Raw genomic sequence first — 22,599 nt, 5'->3', positions numbered from 1 at the left:
TATATAGACACAGTTACAAAATCAATCTCTGATTTGATATCCTATAAATCAGCTAATAAATCTATCAATCAAAGATTGCTCCAGTTTTCTGTTTAGTTTCCATAGTCAGCAAATCACTCCTCAGCTTCTATCCTTCCTTGAAGTATATCCGCTTCTGAGCTCTTTCCACGTGTAAACTCTGTCGAGTCTTGACTATGTAAACTCTGATCAGACTTTATCAAACTCTGTCAGACTTTACTAAACTCTGTCAGACTTTACTTAACTCTGATCAGCTTCTAGCTTAAACTCTGATGATTCCTGTTCTAAAACAAACTTTAAGAACATTAGCAGTAATCATCAATTATATCTAACATACCATCTATAATGAGGCCTTCAATTTTATCCATTTCCTGAATGTGCAGTAACAGATAGCAGTAAAAGTGAAAAAATGTACTCGGAGAACACATTTGGCATATGTTATGAAATTAACAACTAAATTTTAGTTAGAAATAATTTTTCTAAATAAAAAAAAGTTTATAAGTAATATAATGAACTATATGTTATATATAATTTAATTTTTGATTACTCAATTAAATATTTATAGGGGAAAAAGAAGCACGGTGTGTTATCTCATAAGAAATTAAATAATTTAGCATTTTGATTACCCATGTATTTGGCAAAGCCTGAGAAGCTTCTTCGTGATCCAAGTGCAAGACCCTGAACCGGGCATGTTTAGATTCTTCACGAATGACATTCCTTCCCATATCTTGTATAAGATTATGCATTTGAAACCTATTATTGGAATCAATGGTTAGTAGACATCTTTCAACTAGAATTGGTATCCCAGCCTCCGGAAAAAAATCACATGATTTAAATACATCAATAGGTTCATCTATGTTCTTTTCGAGGAAGAAGAATAAAATATCAAGGAAAATAGCCCTCTGTGTGTCATCTTCTAACTCATCGTAACTCAGTTGTAGGATCCTTTGGATATTTTCCATTGGAATTTTTTGAACTTTTTCCAACTTAACTTTCCAAAATAACACATTTGTCCTACCACACAAAGATGAACCCAACACCTTTAGAGCTAGTGGAAGGCCTCCCGCATAAGTAACAAAACTTTCAGATAGAGCTAAGTATTTCCCAGGAGGCTTTGATACTTTAAAAGCATGATAGCTAAAGAGCTCCAGTTTGATTCAGATGCTTCACCATATATATCCCTACATTTGACATTTCAACTTTCAGTTGATTTGGCAGGTTTAAATCTCTTGCCGTAATTATCATTCTGCTACCATCGGACAACAGCTTGCAAATCTCCACTACGAATTCCGAATAATTTGGCTGGTCCAAATCATCAAAAACAATGAGAGCTTTGTTAGAACTTAGAATCTCTCTCAATTTTCGTAGTGCACTTCCAAAATCACGGACCTTAAAATCCTTAGCTCTGAGAAGCTCTTTCAAGAGTTGTTGAAGTGAAGAAAGTAGAGGACTAGCTTCTTGTGAATTCTGTTTCATATTTTCCATAAAACAACTTACATCAAATTCGTGGGCGTAGTTATTGTAGAAAGCCTTGGCTATAGTTGTTTTCCCAATTCCACCCATCCCACATATTCCAAGGGCACGAACATCACTTGACTCTATGCTTAGTTGTCTATATATCTCTTCAACAGCACGATCTATCCCAAATAGACCTCTTTCAAGGTGTACGACCTTTGTGGATGCTTGTGACAATACATTATCAACAATATTTTGAATTGTATCTGCTTCACTCCTGTTAATTTGAGTACAATATGCACAGTTGTAATCCTTTGCTTATAAAAATAATATATAATGTGTTGTGTGGCAAGTCCTTTAATGAGGAAGCATGTCATGTGTTTACAGAAAGCTTAACTGAAGATTAATAGGAAAACAGATGGTATAATTAGATAAACTCATCATAAAGGACTTACTCTTTTCCGTCTTCCAAATGGTATCCTGACAGAGCTGCGATTTCAGTAAGCGCGGATTTCCACTTGTGAATCCTATCAACAGAGTGACGCTTCTCATGCTTTTTAAGAGCTACGCCAAAACTCCCTTTGTGGTGTCGTAGATCTGATGGATTCACATGGTAAAATACTGGAATAACCTGATTCTTTGTTCTCTTGCAACTCAGGATCTCTACAAGCTCATCAAGGCACCATGACGAATCAGCATAGTTCGTTGAGATAACAAGTAGAAACATTTTAGAATTTCTGATTGCTTGACGCAGAGCTGATGAAATTTCTTCACCCTTTTCCAGTGCAGGATCGTCTTTGAAGGTTCTGATCCCGGCCTGATCCAAAGCATGGTAAAGATGTGAAATGAAATTTCCGCGAGTGTCTTGGCCACGAAAACTCAAAAAGACATCCCATAAAGGGGATGAAGTGACAGTTGCTAATTGACTAGTTGTAGTATCCACTGTAACTTCACTCTTGTCTTCCACCACTGAGACTTGCTGCTGTGGGTGAGCAGAGAGCCCAAACATCACCCAAATAGCATAGAACAAGGCAAGTCCCAAAGTTAGAGATTTAAGCAAAGTCACAGCTGAGAGTTCTGCGGATGCTGTGATTGATTCTTTCAACGTTTGCCATAACACAAAAGCCATTAGTTCAAAATGATGGAAAACAATTAAGATTTCTATCTGATGCACTTTGTACTGATACAATTTGTTTCCTGCTTCTTTGTCGGCGTTTTCCCATTTATATCATTATTAAATGCCTATGGCTTACTTTGTCAAAAAAAAAAAAAAAATGCCTATTGCTTACCAGGAGTAGATTAGTAAAAGAATATGTTGAATCTAGCCCACGCATATCCAAGCATTTTCACGTTACTTTTTCCCGCTACCTCATACGTCTTCTTTTAAAAATTATACGGTGGTGTTTTCATATTAGGCTTGCATCTAGGAGCACATGGGTCGAGTTGAACGAGTCCCGGCTTCACCGTCGGCGGTGACATCGCCGCCTACACACACCACACCAGGCATTTCGACCCCAAATCTGCTGCAACTTTTACATCTGTAACATTTGCAACTTTTGGTGCAGTAATTCTCTGTTGTATCACTCTTTTTTTGTAATTGTTCGTATGATTTTTCATTATTAGATTAACATCTTTATTTAGAAAAAGATATAAACTTGTAATAAAAGCTAATATATTCGTAAAAAAAGAAAAAAAGATAGGAAAATAATATTTCAAGCCAATTCTTTAACTAATTTATATGCAGAGCATCAAAGAAGTACTTTTCCATGCCTCCTCTGAATATGTCTCAATAATCAAACTCATGCAACATCTTGATTCCAAAAAAATGTACATTAAAAGGAAATATGACTTGTGGAAGGTGATTTTAGAGCAAACCCAGTAGTGATCCAAAAATTTTACTTGATTGTAGGTCGCCCAATATTCTACTATCATTTCTGGCTCGGATAGGATATCTTATTGTCATGCCTTCTGTTTTATTCGCAATAACAGCTTCAACTTCTGACCATCTATCGCAGAAGAATCTATAAACAATCATTCTTCATCAATATGTAGACCACAAGTCTCCTCTAAGCTGTAACAGAAAAGAGAAATGTATGCAGATTTAAATTAACGTGAGTGTTTCTAAATCTCTCAACATAAAAGAGAAGTCGAGATGGATTTAATATGTTGCATTAGTATCTTTCAAAGTAAAGCTAGAAATCTGTCTCTTACATTTAACTCTACACTATATCAGGCTGTATACGAGCACCATCCACGTCCAAAGCAATTGATTGTGGAGAACGACTTGCCTCAAAAACTTCAAAATTTGATTGAGGAAAGACTGAGATGGGCAGAGTTCCGGCGGCCAAGTTTTGGTAAAGCAGATGGCTACATCACTGCTTAAAGCACTCCATATCAATACAGTATTGTGAAATCCTCCCGTATCTAATCTTCACTGAGTACATAAAATAGAGTAAACTTCAGAGTTGTGGCCAAAGTTTACACCCATTTTTAAAAAATTGGCCAAAGTTTCAAATTCTCAGAACAGTGGCCACACTTTGTCTCCGCGTTTTAAAAAAGTGGCTCCCGTTAAATATCACTTAACCGGGAGTAACGGAAATAAGGGTAAAAACGGGTTTTTATACAATATTTCAATTATAAATTGTGCCCCCATCTTCTTCCACGACCAACCCAGCAGAGCCGGCCATTCGGGCGGTTTGGCTCGGCACGAACCGTCATTTGGCCTGTATTTTAACGTGCCGGGTACGAACCGGCACGAATCAGCACGAACCGTAGTTGCTGACGAGCCGGTTACGGTTCCCGTATGTTCGATTCGCAAACCGCCACGAACCGGCATGCCAAAACCGTCAAAACCGCGAACCCGTGAAACCGTGGAAACCCGCTTGAACCGTGTATTAAAAATTTATTAATCTATTTATTAAAAATTTTACTTGTGTTAAGTTCACGTGCTAAGGCCCCATTTGTTAACGACGGGTGGACGAGACAAAAACAGCTGAACGAGAAAAAGGTTAACTATTCAGATTGTTTGTTAGCGTCGTAAATCAACTGAATGACTGGAAAATTCGCTGGACGACGGAGACTACATAACCTAGCTGGATGGTTCATATACCTTTTGTGTTGATGAATATGTATGCTAATTTAACGCATATTACCTTTAATATAATAATTTATTATACTATAATATATTTATGATTATAAAACTAATAAAATAAATAGCTTATTTTATTAACAAGATTTGAATCTTATTAAAAACGTGGTTTATATATTAACACATCGATAATAATTTCAAAAAAAAAATGCATTTATTATTATATAAATATAATTAATCAAAAATTTGTATTGTAAATTTTTTCATGTTAATTTAATGAATTATCAATTTTTAATCTTGTTTTTTTAATAAAAATAACTATTAAATATATAAAATTTTAAGTCATTCAGATTTAAATATATATTTAATAAAAATAACTATTAAATTTATTAAATAAAGAAAGCTACATAAAGAATCAACATTACACAGGCTAGGCACACTGCCCACGTAGGACCGTACTTGTTATCAAACTCCTTTTTAATGTTGAACCGTGTAACCCGTGGAACCGTTGAAACCGTGAAACCCGCGAACCGTTACAAACTTACAATGTTCACCTGCACCTCTGTCCTCTGCTCTGCACACTGCACCTGCACTGCTTCAGCCTTCAAGCCTTCAACTTCCACCTTTGTATCATTGTATGTAACGTTAACCTGCTCCTAGAAGAGCCGTGGGAGGCTTGGAGCCGTTGGTGTCCGAGGCTCCGAGCTTATAAATACCCACCTCTACTCAGTTCTATCTTCACCTCCACCTCTATTCTATATTTCTATCTCTCAATTATCTCGGTTCTGAAGTCACAACTCCCAACTGCTCAAGCTTTTCAGGCATAAATATTCAAGCTTTTCCGGCATAAATTCCGGCGAGGCGTAATTTTTTCTGTTTATATTTTCTGTTAATTATGGAAGAAGGTCGGGGTACGTTATCCTCTCAAGATTCTACTCAAAGTCCGGTCATGCCGCCGCCCCGAAGACCTCCACCCGTACCGACTGCTGCACACTCCGGCGACGGCGAAGGCGTGTTTCATTTAGTTCGATTTTTTCATTTTAATCCGATTTTGTTTTAATTTATTTTAGTTTTCAAATTTAAATCATACTTTAATTTGATTTCGTTTTAATTATATTTTAGTTTTCAAATTTAAATCATACTTTAATTTGATTTCATTTTAATTATATTTTAGTTTTTACTTGATTTTGAATACACTGTTCTGCTATAATTTATAAACTGTTAGTTTTGTAAATTTGAAAACAAAGGAAATTTAATTTGATTTGCGTTAGTTTTATAATTTAATTTGATTAAGTTTTTAATTGATGTGCGTTTTTTGTGATTTAGGTGGCAGTGGGGGTGCTGGCGGGAGCGGTGCTAGTGGCAGTGGCGCGGCTCGTAAAAAGAATTTAAAGTCACATGTATGGAATTATTTTTCGAGACACCCGAGGATGATCCATCACGAATTAATGTGCATTGTGAAATTTGTATACAACTTGGAAAATCTCCCGATCCTTTTAGCATGCAAAAAGGAGGTGGTACGGGTACTCTTAATCGACACTTAGTGGAAAAGCATAATATTACGAAGGCAAGTCACGAAAGTGGAGAAGCACGCGGGGGATCGTCTTCACAACAAACGCAAATCGGTAGTTTCATGTCTTCAAAAATCCCGGTGGAGGTATGCAGTTCCACTATAATAGAGAAAAAATGATTAATGATTTTGCTACTTATGTTACATTAGATGAGTTACCTTTTTCACATGGTGAAAGCACTAACTTAGAACACATGATGAGAAATTTAATAAATCCGGCTTTTAGGAAAATCCCAAGAAACACCCTTAAACGATACACCCAAAAACAATATTATCTTGCTAGGAGAGAATTAATTGAATTCTTTCGTATTTTTAATGGCATGGTCTCGCTTACTAGTGATTGTTGGACTTCTAGTCAAGGTGACCCTTATATATGTGTTACCGTTCATTGGATAGATTCTAATTATGTGATAAAAAAAAGAATTATTACTTTCGATGTAATGGATGAGCCACACTCCGGATATAATATTAAACAAAGGATATTAGACACAATTAACGAATTCAATTTGTTTAACAAGGTATTCACAATTTCTTTAGATAATGCTTCTGCTAATAATAAATGCATAGATTATATTAGGTCCGATATTCCTTTAATTTTAGATGGTCAATTCTTACACGTTAGATGTTGTGCTCACATCATAAATTTGTCGGCTCAAAAAGGTATCTCACAATTAACAAAATTATTAGACCCAATTAGGAAAATAGTTAAGTACTTACGTATTGGAAGTAAATTCCGATCTAGATATAAGAAATTGTGTAAGGATAATGGTTTAAGAGCTGAAAAATGGGATATCGACACACCTACACGGTGGAATTCAACACATAAGTTATTAAATAAAGCGATTAAATATAAGGTTGTCATCACTGAATTATATAATTCGGACCCTAGCAACCAATACGAGGATGGTTTGTTCCGTTGAATTTTTTAGAGAGGAGTCCTCTCAAATTATTTGTAAAATATTTTTCCAATTTATAAAATTTATAAGAGGTACCACCCTCTTTTTACCATTTATTTATTAGTTTATAATAATTTATTATTAATTAAATTAAACAATTAAATTCTAAAATTAAATTTCATTGCAAAATTTAGATCCGTTGCACACTTAAATGGAAAACAAACCACTTGCACTAAAAAACAAAAAAAAAACACAATCATTTGTTCACCTACTGTGACTAACTCTATGTGTACTTGCAAGTCTATGTGTACTGACCAGTGAGTAGTGACTACTGGCCTGTCTGCTAAACCGCGGCATGAACCGCCTGAACCGCGACCCGCCTCGAACCGTTTAACCCGCTTAACCGCCAAACCCGTACAATCCGTATAAGACGGTTCCGGTTTCCAATTTCTTCAGCCCGGCCCGGCACGGACCGCCAACCTAGACGGGCCGGTTACGGTTCCACCAGTGACGGTTCGGAAACCGTCTGAACCGGCCCGAACCGCCCCGGCCCGCCCGAATGGCCGGCTCTACCAGCCACCATCAACAAAACCTCACCTCTAGCCACCGATTCAACCATAAACACAACCAAAACACACAATCAAGCAAGTATTGAACCTCCGATTTAATCGAAATCACGTTTCTCCGATTTCCCCCGAACTCCACCGCCTGTGACTTTAGGGTTAGGGTTTGACAAATCTGTTGTTAATTAACGATTGGATGGTGCTTGATGTGTGTGCTACAGCATGTAATTGGCGTGTGTCTGGGAGAGTGTTTTGTGCGGCGCGGCGGCTGTTGAATTCGGGGTGGCCGGAGTTGATAGCATGGGTTGTGGTCAGTCGAGTTGGATTGTGATTTAGGTGAGTCGGGGTCAGACTTCGCCAGAAGCAGGCGGATCCGCGACGGTAGTAGTAGAACAGGGGAAAGGAGACATGAGTGTTTTGTTGTTCGGTGGTGGGTGGCCGACTGTGGTGGTGCCGCCTGTGCAGACAAGAAAGAGACGAGGGAGGGGTGGAGAAGGGTGGTGTGAGAAGAGAGGAGACTGGTGTGAGAAGGAACATGGGAGGGTCTGAGAAAATACGTTTTTACCCCTGTGTCCGTTACTTCCGTTAGTGATATTTAACGGGAGCCATTTTTTTAAAAAGCTAAAACAAAGTTTGGCCATCTTTTTGAAAATTTGAAACTCTAGCCAATTTTTTGAAAATGAGTGTAAACTTTGACCACAACTTTGAATTTTACTCACATAAAATATATATGTATAATGGGTCTTGTTCCCTGACAATTGATTGTCGGGAAACGTTTACACAACACACTGTGTCTAACCTGGATCGACGATCCAACGGCTGAGACAAAAGGAAAATATTTTATGTATCCACCGAAAATATCCGCGGACACCAGGTCTTTGTTTTTACGCAGACACACAATCTATCTGCTGAAAATAACAGTGGACAACACAGAAGAGTTTTAAATTCCACTTGAATTTGTCGAAAATCATAAGAAATATTTTACCTACTTCTTTATTGATATAATAGCAATTTCTTTATTATATTCCAAGTTAATACATGCATATAAGTTTTTCCTTTCTTTTTTGAATAATTATAATATGTCACATAAATATATAATTAAAAATAATCGGCGTACAACTGAAATAAATATAGTGTATTATTAATATAACAATAAAATATAATAAAAAACAAATATAGTAAAGTCATGCATATATTATTATATTATGTATTATAATTTTCTGATTCTGGCCTAAAATTATAAACTTTGCTCTTTGATTATTAAAAATAAAAGCGCGCATCATCCCTGTTTGATCATTATTCCCCTGTTAGATATATAATATAATAATTTGACATTATAAAAATCAAAAATTAGACTTCATTGTGAAGATAATTGGAAATTAATCAAAATAAATAATCAATATATTTTTTTAAAAAAATAATTGAATATATTATTTAAAAAATCTATTATATTTGGTATAGAATAATATTAAATGATTAATCAAAAAAATTTAAATTGAATTGTTAAAGCACGTTTTAATAATAAATCTAATAGTCGCTAAATTTTACAAATACTTGAACATATTTTCAAGCTTTGTAATTATACAACATTTTCCTAAAAAATAAATTATATTACATTTCTTTTGGCTATCATGAAAGGCTCTTCTTGGAAGGGCGTTTTAGTACGTGAGCGGCGCACATTTTCAGTTCTGTATCAGAGAAAGAGTCCACCTCGAAAGAAATCATAATTTTGTCTCCCTTCTTTATTGAGAAGTCATCTGACCTTATGCAAAGGATAGCTGATTCCAACTCCAAGTCAACACCCATTCTACCATAATTAGAAGTATTAAGCAGGGTAGTTGTCGTCGTATCCTCTGTTTTATTTGTAATAACAGCTTCAATGTGTGAGAATCCTTTACGAACGACCCAGAAGGCGAGACCCAGGAAGTTATCTCCCAAGTTTGGGGGAACATGAAAAGATAGTGTGCAGCCTTCCCTGTTTTTATAGTCGAACCACTCTGCTATTTCCTTGTTGGGTACAGTTGCTAGAAATGTATCGTTATCTTCTGTTAGCTGTAAGATAAAAAGAGAAATGGAGATGGATTTTATATGTACGAGGAGTATTATTGGAAGAGAAAGACCACGAACGACAAACCTGAAGGTGATTCTCCTCTAAACTGACTTTTAAATTGCTGCCGTTGCGCAAAACTGTCAGATACATTAAATCTCTCAACTCCGACAGATCTGGAAAGTCTTGTAGGCTTGTACAATCCTCAACTGTAAGTTGTAGAAGATGAGGTGGAAGTTTGTGGAGAGATTGAAGGCTGCAGCATCTCATTATGTCCATAATCTTCAAGTGTTTGAGGTAGGACAAATCAGGTACTTGTTCCAGTGAAGCGTGGTTTTCTACATACAACCATTCTAAATTCGGTGGTAGTTCGGGAAAGCAGGACCCATGACTTGTACAGTCAGTCAACCAAAGTTCTTTAAAGTTGAAAAGCTGAAAGAAACTAAAGGGTTTGGTTGGTGAAGGACTTCCGCACTCGTCACGGAGATGTAATGATCTCAGAGAAGAGAAGCTTAGAATCATGGGCAAACCAACTCTTATATTACAACTCAGACTCAGCTCCTCCAAGTTCATATCATTCACACCCTCAAACAACTCAATTTTTATTATGTCCTCACTGATGAACATATCTAAATATTTAAGTGATTTAAGATTGCAGATGCTTTTTGGAACATATGTAAGCTTCTTACATTCACCAAATTTCAAAAAATTTATGCTAGGCAGTGATCCAATGGAATCCGGTAATTCTTTAATTGCTGTAGAAGATGCATCTAGCGATTCTAGACACTGCATCTTCCCCAACTGCTCAGGCAATCTCTTCAGCTCTGAACATCCAGTCAGATTCAGAGATCTCAATTTAAGCAGGTTTGAAAACGAGTCTGGCAGTTGTTCGATTGCATCTCAGGGCCCTCACTGTTGTAATAGTTGCGGAGACTACTAAATTTTTGCCCTTAAGAAAAAAATGGAGTTTGAATGTATAATTAGAAGTTTTATGATATGGATGATGGCATCTTGTCACGGCAGAATATAGCGATTCTCACATTACAAGCTATGCCATTGTAACAAATTACCAGCTATGCCATTGTAACAGATAATTTGCACCTCCTCGTCAGGGATACAATCCTCTAGTGGAAGCCTGTAAACATTCCAGCAATTCTATAGTTAGCAATTGTGAACCAGCAAAAATTTTGAAAGTCGGTGTTTGGTTGGTGTGAATGACGATGTAGGGAATGGAATGAATTTTGCACTATAATTTAGTTGAATGTTTAGTGATTTCATTCCTTTCGCCATTTTATTTCTATCATTTCTAATAATAGTTCAAACCCTCCAAAATATGAAGGAATGCTCTATTCGTTTTCGTAATTTCTTTGATATAACAACATATTATGAAGTGAATATAATAGAGTGGAGTTAAATGGTTTAAACATAATTTAACTCATAGGTAACTTGCAAGTGGGTCACTATCATCCAGATTGTTTGTTATGAGTCTGTTATTACATCTGAATGACACTTAAATTGTCTGAATGAGCCACTTTAAAAATGCGCCTTCGTATGTGTTGTACGTAATAAACCGTGTTATGCATAATTTTGAATACTGTAATTTTAATATTCTTTAAATTTTTGATTTATTATATTTGTTACTCTATTTAATATTTTAATTTTTATTAAATAACATAAGGTAGTTCTTAATTTGAACTATAAATTCTTTATTAACATTTTATAAATTCTTTTCAACTGCAAAAATATTTTTTTATCTTATAAAAAAGTATATTATATATTATCATTAAAAATAATTTTTTTAGCAAACGTCGTCACTCATTCAAATATCATATTTATAATTTATCCATATTTTCGATTATTCAGAAAATATAGTTCAGATATAACAATTATTCAGATTTATTATTGGTTCAGAATTTCACTCATACATCAAATACAGATTAATAAACATATACACACGACCCATTGTTTAACACACACCCGACCCACAAACATATACACACGAATAAATATTATATTTAGTAGAGTTTTTATCCAGATGAATCATCTAATTTTAAGATTTATAATTATACAACATTTTCTTAAAAAGTCAAAATTAATAATACTCCCTCTGTCCCATTTAATTGTATACGTTTCTTTTCAACTGCTCGACACGCATTTCAATGCTCTTATAAAATATAGTTCCGTAATGTATTTTTGAGATTTTCTTTTTCTGAATAAAAATATAACATCCAAACTTTAATTCAGAAAAAGAAAATTTTAAAAATAAATTACACAACTACACTTTACAGGAGCATTAAAGTCCGTGCCGCGTCCCCGTCCCCCAATGTATACAATTCAGGGGGACGGAGGGAGTATCTATCTGGCTATGATGTTAGGCTGTTTTAGTATGTGAGCCCCGCACATATTCACTTCTGTTCCAGGACAAAGGCCCATCACCTCAAAAGAAATCATAATTTTGTCTCCGCTCTTTATTGGGATGTCCTCTGCCGTTATCCAATTTACCGTGGATTGTGCGTCACTTATTCTATCATAAGGCGGCTGAGTATATGATATAGTATATCTGATTGTGATACCCTCTGTTATATTTGTAATAACAGCTTCAACTTCTGACCATCCCTCATAGGAGCATTTATAAACAACCCAGAAGGCGACACCCACGAAGTGATCTCCCAAGTTTGGAGGAACATGAAAAGATAGTGTGCAGCCTTCCCTGTTTTTATAGTCGAACCACTCTGCAATTTCCCTGTTTTGTAGAGCAGCGCTAAATGCTTTGTTATACCCTCTTCCTAGCTGTAAGATACAAAGAGAAATGGAGAGGGATTTAATATGTACAAAGAGTATTATTGGAAGAGAAAGACCACGAACGACAAACCTGAAGGTGATTCTTCTCTAAACTGACTTTTAAATTGCTGCCGTTGCGCAAAACATTCAGTCGTTTTAAATCGCTCAACATTGACACATCTGGGAAGTCTTGTAGGCTTGTACAATCTTCAACTGTAAGGAATTCAACATGAGGTGGAAGTTTGTGGAGAGATTGAAGGCTGCAGCATCTGATGATGGACATCTCATTCAAGTGTTTGAGGTAGGACAAATCAGGTACTTGTTCCAGTGAAGCGTGCTTATCTACGATCAACTCTTTTAAATTGAGTGGTAGTTCGGGAAAGGAGGACCCGTGACTTGTACTGTTAGTCAAAGTAAGTACTTGAAGGTTGAAAAGCTGAAAGAAACTAAAGGGTTTGGTTGGGGAGGGACTCCCGCACTCATCACGGAGACTTAATATTCTCGGAGAAGAGAAGCTTAGAATGATGGGCAACCAAACTCTTATATTACAACTCAGACTCAGGTACTCCAACTTCATATCATTCACAGCCTCAATCAACTCAAATTTTATTATGTCCTCACCGATGAAAAGATTTAAATATTCAAGTGATTTAAGATTGCAGATGCTATTTGGAACATATGTAAGCTTCTTGCATTCACCGAAATTCAGCGCTTGTATCCTAGGCAGTAGTCCAATAGAATCCGGTAATTCTTCAATTGCTGTATCAGATGCATATAGCTCTTCTAGACACTGCATCTTCCCCAACTGCTCAGGCAATCTCTTCAGCTCTGAACAGTAACTCAGATTCAGAGATCTCAATTTAAGCAGGTTTGAAAACGAGTCTGGAAGTTGTTCGATTGCACTGCCACCTGCATCCAATTCCTCCAAGGCTTCCATGTTCCCAAATTGCTCAGGTAACTTTCTAAGCTTCTTGCATTCACCGAAATTCAACACTTGTATCCTAGGCAGTAGTCCAATAGAATCCGGTAATTCTTCAATTGCTGTATAAGATGCTTCCAGCCTTTCTAGACACTGCATCTTCCCCAACTGCTCAGGCAATCTCTTCAGCTCTGAACATCCTCTCAGATTCAGAGATCTCAATTTAAGCAGGTTTGAAAACGAGTCTGGCAGTTGTTCGATTCCACTGTGACATGCATTAAATTCCTCCAAGGCTTCCATGTTCCCAAATTGCTCAGGTAACTTTCTAAGCTGCTTGCTACCTTCCAACTTGAAATAAACTAATTTCTTCAAGTGAGCAATTGAATCTGGCAGTTGCTCAATTGCTGTTAAACTTACATCAAGCATCTTTAAGCATTTCAAATCACCCAACTGCTCCGGCAATAGTTTCAGATTGCTGCATTTCCTCATATTCAAACTGCTCAGAGTAGTCAATTGTGTGATGGGTTTGGGAAGTCGTTTTAGATTCACACAATCATTCAGATTCAAATGGTATAGAGCAGTCAAGCGTCCAATTGAGTGGGGCAATGCCTTCAAGTATTTGCATCCTTCCAAATTCAAGTGACGCAAGGATGGCAACTGTCCATCAGAAATAAGGGCTAGTTTGTAAGCTTTTTTAGTTTGTTTTAGAACTTAATACAAGCCCCGAACCCGACCTCCAAAAGAATAAAATTTTAATCCATATTATAATTCCATTTTTATATAACTACATAATGAGTTATATACATATGGGGTGTGACACGGAGGTCGGAAAATTTATAATTTAGTGAAAAAAAATAATACTCCCTCCGTTTCATAATACATGTCCATTTTTGAACAAATCACACATATTAAAAAAAACTAACTATCCTCAGTTTCATAATACATGTCCATTTTTGAACAAATCACACATATTAAAAAAAAACAAATCACACATAATACATGCCACTTTTAATGGCTTATTGACCATTTTGATTATCATTATATTTAATTATATTTTATCCTTTGTTTTTACTCCTCACTTAAATTTTAATTTTTATTGTGCCAAAAAAAATATTAATTTTTATGTGTCTAACCAAAGGATTTTCCTTTGGTTAGAAATTAATTAATATTTCTATATTATTTTATTTTCTATCTATTTTTAATATATATATATATATATATATATTTTGTTTTGCTTTTTATTAGATTTTCTATTTTACTTTAATTAAATTTATATGTGTGTGATTTTCTTGTATGTTGATTTATGTTTTGTTTGATTTGTTTTTTCAGGGTACTCTGGAAGCTACGAGACTTATGGATTTTTTTTTCTTATTCATTTAAACTTTATTGTCTAAGCGTCCGGAGTTATGCTTGCATGACTTTCGGTTAGATAATAAATTTTCTTGAAAGAAAGAAATCCCTGATGCGGTTTATTGTATTTCGATACAATTAATCTACGTGTATGTAGATCTTAAAAAAAAAAAAACTAACTCAGAGTAGTCAATTGTGTAATGAGTTTGGGAAGTCGTTTTAGATTCACACAAGCATTCAGATTCAAAACTGTCCATCAGAAATAAGGGCTAGTTTGTTTTAGAACTTAATACAAGCCCCGAGCCCGACCTCCAAAAAAATAAAATTTTAATCCATATTATAATTCCATTTTTATATAACTACATAATGAGTTATATACATATGGGGTGTGACACGGACGTAGGAAAATTATAAATTTAGTGAAGAAAAGTAATACTTCCTCCGTTTCATAATACATGTCCATTTTTGAACAAATCACAGATATTAAAAAAAACTAATTTTTGTAGAAAACCTTCATTTATTATTGTATTTATTGCATTGACCAAGTATAATATGTGGGATATATTTGATCTAGGAAATATAATTTAGTAGGATGTGTTATAAACTTCATCTAGGAAATACAACTATTGACTACTTTGCATTGAAAGTTGAAATGGGACAACTAATTTGAAACAATTTTTAGTTATCAAAAGTGGACATGTAATATGAAATAGAGGGAGTAAAAATAGGTAAAGTGGTGGGATCAACTAATATTTAATGTATAAAGTGGGTGTAGTGTGAGTAAAGTGGTGGGACCAACTAATATTTAATATACTCCCCCGTCTCTTTTTAGTAGTTATATTCGATTTTGTGCCGGTCAAATTGAACAAAGTTTGACTGAAATTTATTACTCCCTCCGTCCCAGCCAATTCTTTACGTTTGGTTTGGGCACGGAAGTTAAGAAATATGTATAAAGTAGTGAAAAAAGAGAAAGAAAAGTGGGTGAAGTGGTGAGACCCATCAATTTTTAATGAATAAAAGAGAGACAGTGGAGTAAAGGTAGTGTGAAAAGAGAGTAAAAGTAGTGTGAAAAGGGAGGAAAAGTTGGGAAGTGGTGATATCAATTGAATATTTTTGGTAAGTTTTGGAATGTAAGAATTGGATGGGACATCCCAAAAAAGAAACCGTAAAGAATCTGGTGGGACGAATGGAGTAATATTTTATCAATTGATTAAATAAATATGTTCCCGGAAATAACTTTTAATCTACTTTAACATGTAATTTTCAGTTTTTTAAAATAATGAAAGAGTGACTTATAATTTTTAGTCAAAAATTAGTCAATTTGACCAATAAAATAGAAATGTGACAACTAAAAAGAGACGAAGAGAGTATAAAGTAGGTGTAGTAAAAAAAAGTAGTGGATGTACTTGGATTTTCATATTATAAATTCTTACTACTTTTGGAATGTATACAATTGGTGGGACGTCCTCAAAAAGAAAATGTTTAGAAAATGAAAGATACGGGGAGAGGAGTAACTAGCGTTTTACCCGTACAAAGCACCGAATGATTATTCTTTTACATATGAAAATAATTTTGTTAATATACAAATTCAAGTATAACTTATTTCGATATCATTTCTACAATTTTATAACAAATATATAGATATAATTTTTAAGAAAATATGTATTCAGCATCTTTTCGATTTTCGAATTCGTCTTGATATTGATAATGTATAAGTTTGCTACTCAACCCCTTTCGATTGGAATCAAAATTCCTCTCAAGAATTTGTGAAAAATTATAAATATTTTAAAATTAACCTATATACAACATAATATATTTTAAATTTAATGAATTAATTACTCAAATATGAATTAACATTTAATTATCGTATGACTAAAAAATAATATAAAATTGTTTTTAATAAATTATATTACAATATGAAATAACAAAAATTAAATCAGGAAGGTGGACGAAGAATTTCAAGGTGAAAAAATTCCTTAATTTTCCCTTTTGAATAAAGCATCGTGGGATTAAGGCCGGATCAAATTGAATATATGCATCGCCTAATATTGCTTCTTATTATTCTATTATAATTATATAATTTTATTAATAATTATGCTTAAATACATGTGTATCTTTTTAAATACATATTTTGTTTAAAGCAGATTCATTGATATAAGATAATTTTTCTCATGGGCAGGAAGACAAAAGTAACAACGAACCCTAAGTCACATATATCTCCAGCTTATATTAAAGATAAGAACCAACTAAGGTCATCTCCAACAATTGTTATCCAAAAATCTAAATTTGGATTATAACTGATCTAAATTTCTGATCAACTCGAGCAATGTGATCCAAATTTTGATCCATTTTACCTTTTGTATATTATATTACATAAATTTTATATTAAACTATATAATCTTAAATTTAATGTTTAATCATTATTAACTACTTATATTATATTTAATTAAATAAATAAATTATTTTGTAACATATGTAAAAGTAGGTAAATTATTTACTTAATTGTCAACATTATTAAACAAAATAATGTGCTTGTTGATTTCATAAAAAAGAGAAGCAGCTAATATTTCGAATTAATAAACAAAATACATTGATACATACTAATTTTCCGAATTAGTATATTCTTCTCACGGATGCTCAATTAATAAATCTCTAAGTGCAATATGAGCCTCTTTATTTTTTATTTTTTTATGTCGGCTTAGAAATTCTCGGAATTGAACACTTTCATCGATCGAACGTCTCAACTTCTGGATCGAACTTCGAATCGATCTTCAATTGGTGCACTTAACTCACGTTCATCTTCAATTATCATATTGTGCATAATAATGCATGTAGTCATCTATGAAATTTGCTTTTCTATTATTGTAAGTTTTTACTAAAACATTAATTTTATTATAAATTATTATTGGAAAATAGATTTTTTTCTCCACCCAACTTATTATGTATTTAGAAACTTACCACTAAACTATAATTTTATTTCTTTTTGTCACTAATGTTAGGTTTGGACTTTTTTTTGCCACTAAAATTAGGTTCGGATTTGATTATTAACACTATATTATTCTTTTTAGCATTATTATAATGTAGTGGTCGTCGGCAATATTATAGTAATCTAATATGTGTCTATATCTTTATATGTAGGACTACATATGTGTACTAGGTAGTTTATCTTGGAGGACGAGAGTTTGACAAATATTTTAAGACTCCTAAAAGATTTAGTTTCATAAATTATTTTAATTTTTTTCTAAATAAAAATTTAACGTTTGAATTTTATACACAAAAAGAAAATCTCAAAATTAAGTAACGGAACTATGGGGGTGTTTGGGTGGGGCTTTTAAGCCTCGTTTCTGGAGTTTTAAGTTAGAAGCATTTATTTGTACTGTTTGTGTAAGATGTTGAGAAGCACTTATAAAAAACTAGGATTCCTAGCTTTTATTTCATGACTTCTACTTTTTTCTCAAACACTTTAATCACTTATAAGTCTTAAGTAACTTTTAACTTCTACTTCACCTTTTTTACTTTAAGCAAGAAATACTTATTTTAAACACAGCCAAACGGCCCCTATGTTTTATAAGAAGTGGGAAGCTCAAAATACATGCCAAGGAGTGAGAAAGAACTATAAATAAATGAGATGGACGAAGGGAGTAAAAATTACATAAATGAGCGGTAAAATCGGGAAGAATTATAATTAGAATTGTAAATATTCATTAAATCATCAATGACTTCAAACAATTTACCATCTACAATCAATTCTAAAAGTAAAATTGAGTCAAGTGATACTAAATTTTTGTGGAGTTCAACCACCAATTTAGATATCATATAAACCTCAAATCAAGGTTAAGAATTTTTATAATTGTCTATTGTCTATTTTTGTTATAGTATTCGTCCTTATTTTTGTACAATAGTATAAATAATTACAGATGACATTTAACCTTAATTTTTATAAAACAATATATAATATAGAAAATAGACAATCATAAGTTTTATTCAGGAAAATAAATAAATTTATATAACTAAATCTTTTAGAAGTTCTAGAATGCGTGTCAAACTCTTGCCTCCAAAGTAAACTACCTAGGAGACATATAGAGTATTATATATAAAGATATAGATATATCATATCCCTATAATATTGTAGACTACCACTATATTTTAATAATGCTAAAAAAATAACATAATATTAATAATCAAATCCAAACCTAACGTTAGTGACCAAAAAAAATCCGAACCTAACATTAGTAACAATAAGAAAAAAATCATAGTTTAGTGGTAAGTTTCTAAATACATAATAAGTTGGGTGGCGAAAAAATCTATTTTCCCTATTATTAATTAAATATTAATAATCACAAATTAATTTATAATAAATTAGGTGATCCGAATTTAGATCAATGAACAGTGGTGATCCAAATTTAAATACACTGATCCAAATTTGAATCACCGCTCTTTAAATTTGAATTTTTGGATCACCGCTGGGTTTTCCTCAAAGCACAGGCTGGACACTACTTAACATCTAAACAAAAGACATACACACTACTCCGAGAAGAAAATTAGCAGAGCCAAAGAATGACTAACCGTGCATAACCACCGCACCATATTTTAATACTTTGTAGGTCTATAAATCCTACAAATTTTGCTTCGTTGAGTCTTTGAATAGGTTGGTTCGGATATTTTCATACTCCCTCTGTTTGGATATATTAGTCTTTTGATTTTTTTCACGCATATTTAAGTATTTTGACCGCACACCCAAATTTTTTTTTTTATTTTTTTGTAAATAAAAATATTAGTGATATATTTTTATTCACAAAAAAAATTAAAAATAATAATTTTAAGTGTGCGGTCAAAACTCGTGCGAAAAAGTCAAACAACTATTATATCCAAACAGAAGGAGTACTTTGCTCAATGTTAAGAAATTTGGATTATTCATTAATATACTTTTTTAAGTTTTCTGTACGTGATTAGCCATGAACTACATATGATGAATGTGTGATACTAAAGCCGATTATGATCCATGAAACATAATGTATGACAAGGTGTAAAACAATGTTTTTTGGTTAATTCATTCATTAAGTTAGTTGTTTTCGAGAATTTATCATATAAAAAAACTTAACATGTGTGAAGTACCGGCATATAAAGCTAGTATATATAACACATGAGCAAGGAGAGAGAAATAGTTAAGATATTTGATTTCATACCTTAGCAATCTTCCACAATCTTTCAAGTCTGCTAAATGGCATATCCAAGAAAACAAGCTTTTGCATGCGAACGCTATAAGGTAAATGCATCCAAGGACAACCATGCCAACTTATGCACCTCAACTCATGAAATGAAGTTTTGAAATTTCCTTTGATATCATAGACATCAACTAATTTTAATAATCTCAAGTTTGGCAACCTTTCAAATAGCTCGGCATGGCAGTATTTGTTGGTAGACAGTGTACAATCTATGAGGAGGGCTTCAATTTTATCCATGTCCTAGATGTTCAATCACAGATAGTAGCAAAAGTGAGAAGTTGTACTCAGAATCACATTTTGCATAAGGTTAAAAACATATAAATTAAATATTAGTTAATAGTAATTTTTCAGAATATAAATTTAATAATTCAGTCAAATAATTATATTTTAAGAAAAAGCATGAATCTTATATCATAGAGAAGAATAAAATATTTAGCATTTTGTTTACCTGATTTGGCAAAGCCTGAGATGCTTCTTCATGATCCAAGTACAAGCGACGGCACCTGCCATGTTTGGATTGTTCATGAATAACGTTCCTTCCCATGTCTTGTATAAGATTATGCATTCGAAGCCTGTTATCGAAATCAATAGTTAGTAGACATCTTTCAACTAGAATTGGTATCCCACACTCCGGAAAAAAATCACAAGATCTGAATACATCAACAGCCTCATCTATCTTCTTTCCCAGGAAGAAGAAAACAATATCAAGAAAAATAGCCTTATGTGTGTCATCTTCTAACTCATCGTAACTCAGTTGAAGGATCTTTTGGATATTTTCCATTGGAATTTTTTTAACTTTTTCCAATTTTACTTTCCAGAATGACACATCTGTCCTACCGCTTTTAGACAGAGCTAAGTATCTTCCGGGAGGCTTTGATTTTTTGAAGGCGTGATAGCTAAAGAGCTCTAGTGAATTGCTTTCATTCAGACGCTTCACCACATATGTATCTACTTTTGACATTTCTACTTTCAGTTGATTTGGTAGGTTTAAATCTCTTGCCGTAATTATCATTCTGCTACCATCTGACAACATCTTGCAAATCTCTACTACCAATTCCGAATAATTTGTCTGGTCCAAATCATCAAAAACAATGAGAGCTTTGTTAGAACTTAGAATCTCTCTCAATTTTCGTAGTGCACTTTCAGAATCACGGAACTTCAAATCCTTCACTCTGAGAAGCTCTCTCAAGAGTTGGTGAAGTAAAGAAAGTGGAGGACTAGCTCCCTGTGAACTCTGTTTGACATTTTCCATAAAACAACTTATATCAAATTCGTGGGCGTACTTGTTGTAGAAGGCCTTGGTTATCGTCGTTTTCCCAATTCCACCCATGCCGCATATTCCAAGGGCACGAACATCATATGACTCCATGCTTAGTTGTCCATATATCTCTTCGACAACATGATCTATCCCATATAGAAATCTTTCAAGGTGTATGACCTTTGTCGATGCTTGTGACAATACGATCTCAACAATATTTTGAATTGTATCTGCTTCACTCCTGTTAATTATAGTACAATATACACAGTTGTTATCCTTTGCTTATATAAATAATATATAATGTGTTGCGTCGCAAGTCCTTTAGTCAGTAAGCATGTCATGTGTTTACAGAAAGTATAACTGAACATAATAGTAAAACAGATGGTATAATTAGATACAGAACTCATCATAGAGGTACTTACTCTTTTTTCATGTGTTCCAAATGGTATCCTGATAAATCTGCGACTTCAGTAAGTGCAGATTTCCACTTTTGAATCCTATCAACGGAGTGACGCTTCCTATGCTTTTTGAGAGCTACACCAAAACTCCCCGTGTGGTGTCGTAGATCTGATGGATTAACATAGTAAAACACCGGAATAACCTGATTGTTTGTTCTCTTGCAACTCAGGATCTCTACAAGCTCATCAAGGCACCACGACGAATCAGCATAGTTCTTTGAGATAACAAGTAGAAACATCTTAGAAGTTCTGATTGCTTCACGCAGACCTGATGAAATCTCTTGACCCTTTTCAAGTGCAGGATCATCTCTGAAAGTTACAATCCCGGCCTGATCCAAAGCATGGTAAAGATGTCCAATGAAATTTTTGCGAGTGTCTTGGCCACGAAAACTCAAAAAGACATCCCATGGAGGGAATGAAGTGACAGCCGCTAATTGCCTAGTTGTAACTTCATTATTGACTTGCTGCTGTGGCTGAGCAGAAGGCCTCAACATCACCGAAATAGCGTAGAACAAGGCAAGTCCCAAGGTTAGAGATGCAAGCAAAGTCGCAGGTGAGAGATCTGCGTATGCTGTGATTGATTCTTTCAAAGTTTCCCATAACACAAAAGCCATTGATGAAGCAGAAGAAAACTATACCCCGTACGGTGTTTATGTTTCCAGGTGATAAAAATGCACTGGCTTTGTAATGCTTTTTTCACTTCCCTATCTCTAAATGTGTGGTCTCTACTCTCTATTTATGCCTTTTTGGGCACTAGTCCAGTAGTCTTTGACTCTTGAGTCTTGAGCCCTTTCCTTACTTTTAATTTTCTTTATAATTTGAATCTATTTAAAAGTTTATAAGACCTCAGTTCATATTATCTAAAATTTATCGTTTAAGTTTGATATTCTTTACATATTCTTTTTATTTTTGCCAAAATGTGTATGTCATTCTGATTTTTAATCAGATAATTCAGCTGGAAACAACTCCAA

General features: G+C 33.9%; 3 protein-coding genes and 1 long non-coding RNA gene across 4 annotated transcripts; 1 reads left to right on the top strand and 3 right to left on the bottom strand.

Moving 5' to 3' along the window:
• Positions 1-352: 352 nt before the first annotated feature.
• On the bottom strand, positions 353-3,072 carry LOC108201796 (disease resistance protein RUN1-like). Its single transcript, XM_064084004.1, has 3 exons — positions 1,929-3,072; positions 645-1,750; positions 353-389 (listed from the first exon to the last, which is right to left on the bottom strand). Exons 1-2 carry the CDS (start codon positions 2,600-2,602, stop codon positions 1,156-1,158), a joined length of 1,269 nt encoding a protein of 422 aa, XP_063940074.1. The 5' UTR covers positions 2,603-3,072; the 3' UTR covers positions 353-389; positions 645-1,155.
• Positions 3,073-9,076: 6,004 nt separating this feature from the next.
• On the bottom strand, positions 9,077-10,992 carry LOC135149211 (disease resistance protein RPV1-like). Its single transcript, XM_064084219.1, has 2 exons — positions 9,725-10,992; positions 9,077-9,642 (listed from the first exon to the last, which is right to left on the bottom strand). The coding sequence occupies exons 1-2, from the start codon at positions 10,427-10,429 to the stop codon at positions 9,220-9,222; spliced, it is 1,128 nt and encodes a 375-aa protein (XP_063940289.1). The 5' UTR covers positions 10,430-10,992; the 3' UTR covers positions 9,077-9,219.
• A 638-nt stretch (positions 10,993-11,630) lies between these two features.
• LOC108201785 (disease resistance protein RPV1) lies at positions 11,631-22,359 on the bottom strand. The gene is made up of 5 exons (XM_017370071.2): positions 21,593-22,359; positions 20,361-21,411; positions 19,874-20,152; positions 12,510-13,994; positions 11,631-12,427 (listed from the first exon to the last, which is right to left on the bottom strand). Exons 1-5 carry the CDS (start codon positions 22,240-22,242, stop codon positions 11,993-11,995), a joined length of 3,900 nt encoding a protein of 1,299 aa, XP_017225560.2. The 5' UTR covers positions 22,243-22,359; the 3' UTR covers positions 11,631-11,992.
• Positions 13,881-14,891, top strand: LOC135149190 (uncharacterized). The gene is made up of 2 exons (XR_010287404.1): positions 13,881-14,021; positions 14,667-14,891. It is a non-coding gene; the product is annotated as an uncharacterized LOC135149190 (long non-coding RNA).
• Positions 22,360-22,599: the final 240 nt, after the last annotated feature.

Source organism: Daucus carota, chromosome 9, assembly GCF_001625215.2.
Source record: "Daucus carota subsp. sativus chromosome 9, DH1 v3.0, whole genome shotgun sequence".
In the NCBI taxonomy this organism is placed as follows: Eukaryota; Viridiplantae; Streptophyta; class Magnoliopsida; order Apiales; family Apiaceae; genus Daucus; species Daucus carota.
Note: the sequence above shows the minus strand (reverse complement) of the source record. Positions and strands in the feature narration are given on the sequence as shown.

What these genes read in the sequence shown, in the direction of transcription:
- LOC108201796 (XM_064084004.1), bottom strand. Translation starts at nt 2,602, where the DNA reads ATGGCTTTTGTGTTATGGCAAACGTTGAAAGAATCAATCACAGCATCC. An exon ending in CATTTGGAAGACGGAAAAGA is followed by an intron (nt 1,751 to 1,928) that starts GTAAGTCCTTTA and finishes TCAAATTAACAG; the next exon opens with GAGTGAAGCAGATACAATTC.
- LOC135149211 (XM_064084219.1), bottom strand. Translation starts at nt 10,429, where the DNA reads ATGCAGTGTCTAGAATCGCTAGATGCATCTTCTACAGCAATTAAAGAA. An exon ending in TAGAGGAGAATCACCTTCAG is followed by an intron (nt 9,643 to 9,724) that starts GTTTGTCGTTCG and finishes TTTATCTTACAG; the next exon opens with CTAACAGAAGATAACGATAC.
- LOC108201785 (XM_017370071.2), bottom strand. Translation starts at nt 22,242, where the DNA reads ATGGCTTTTGTGTTATGGGAAACTTTGAAAGAATCAATCACAGCATAC. An exon ending in TTGGAACACATGAAAAAAGA is followed by an intron (nt 21,412 to 21,592) that starts GTAAGTACCTCT and finishes TATAATTAACAG; the next exon opens with GAGTGAAGCAGATACAATTC. An exon ending in GATTGTGGAAGATTGCTAAG is followed by an intron (nt 13,995 to 19,873) that starts GTATGAAATCAA and finishes TCTGATGGACAG; the next exon opens with TTGCCATCCTTGCGTCACTT.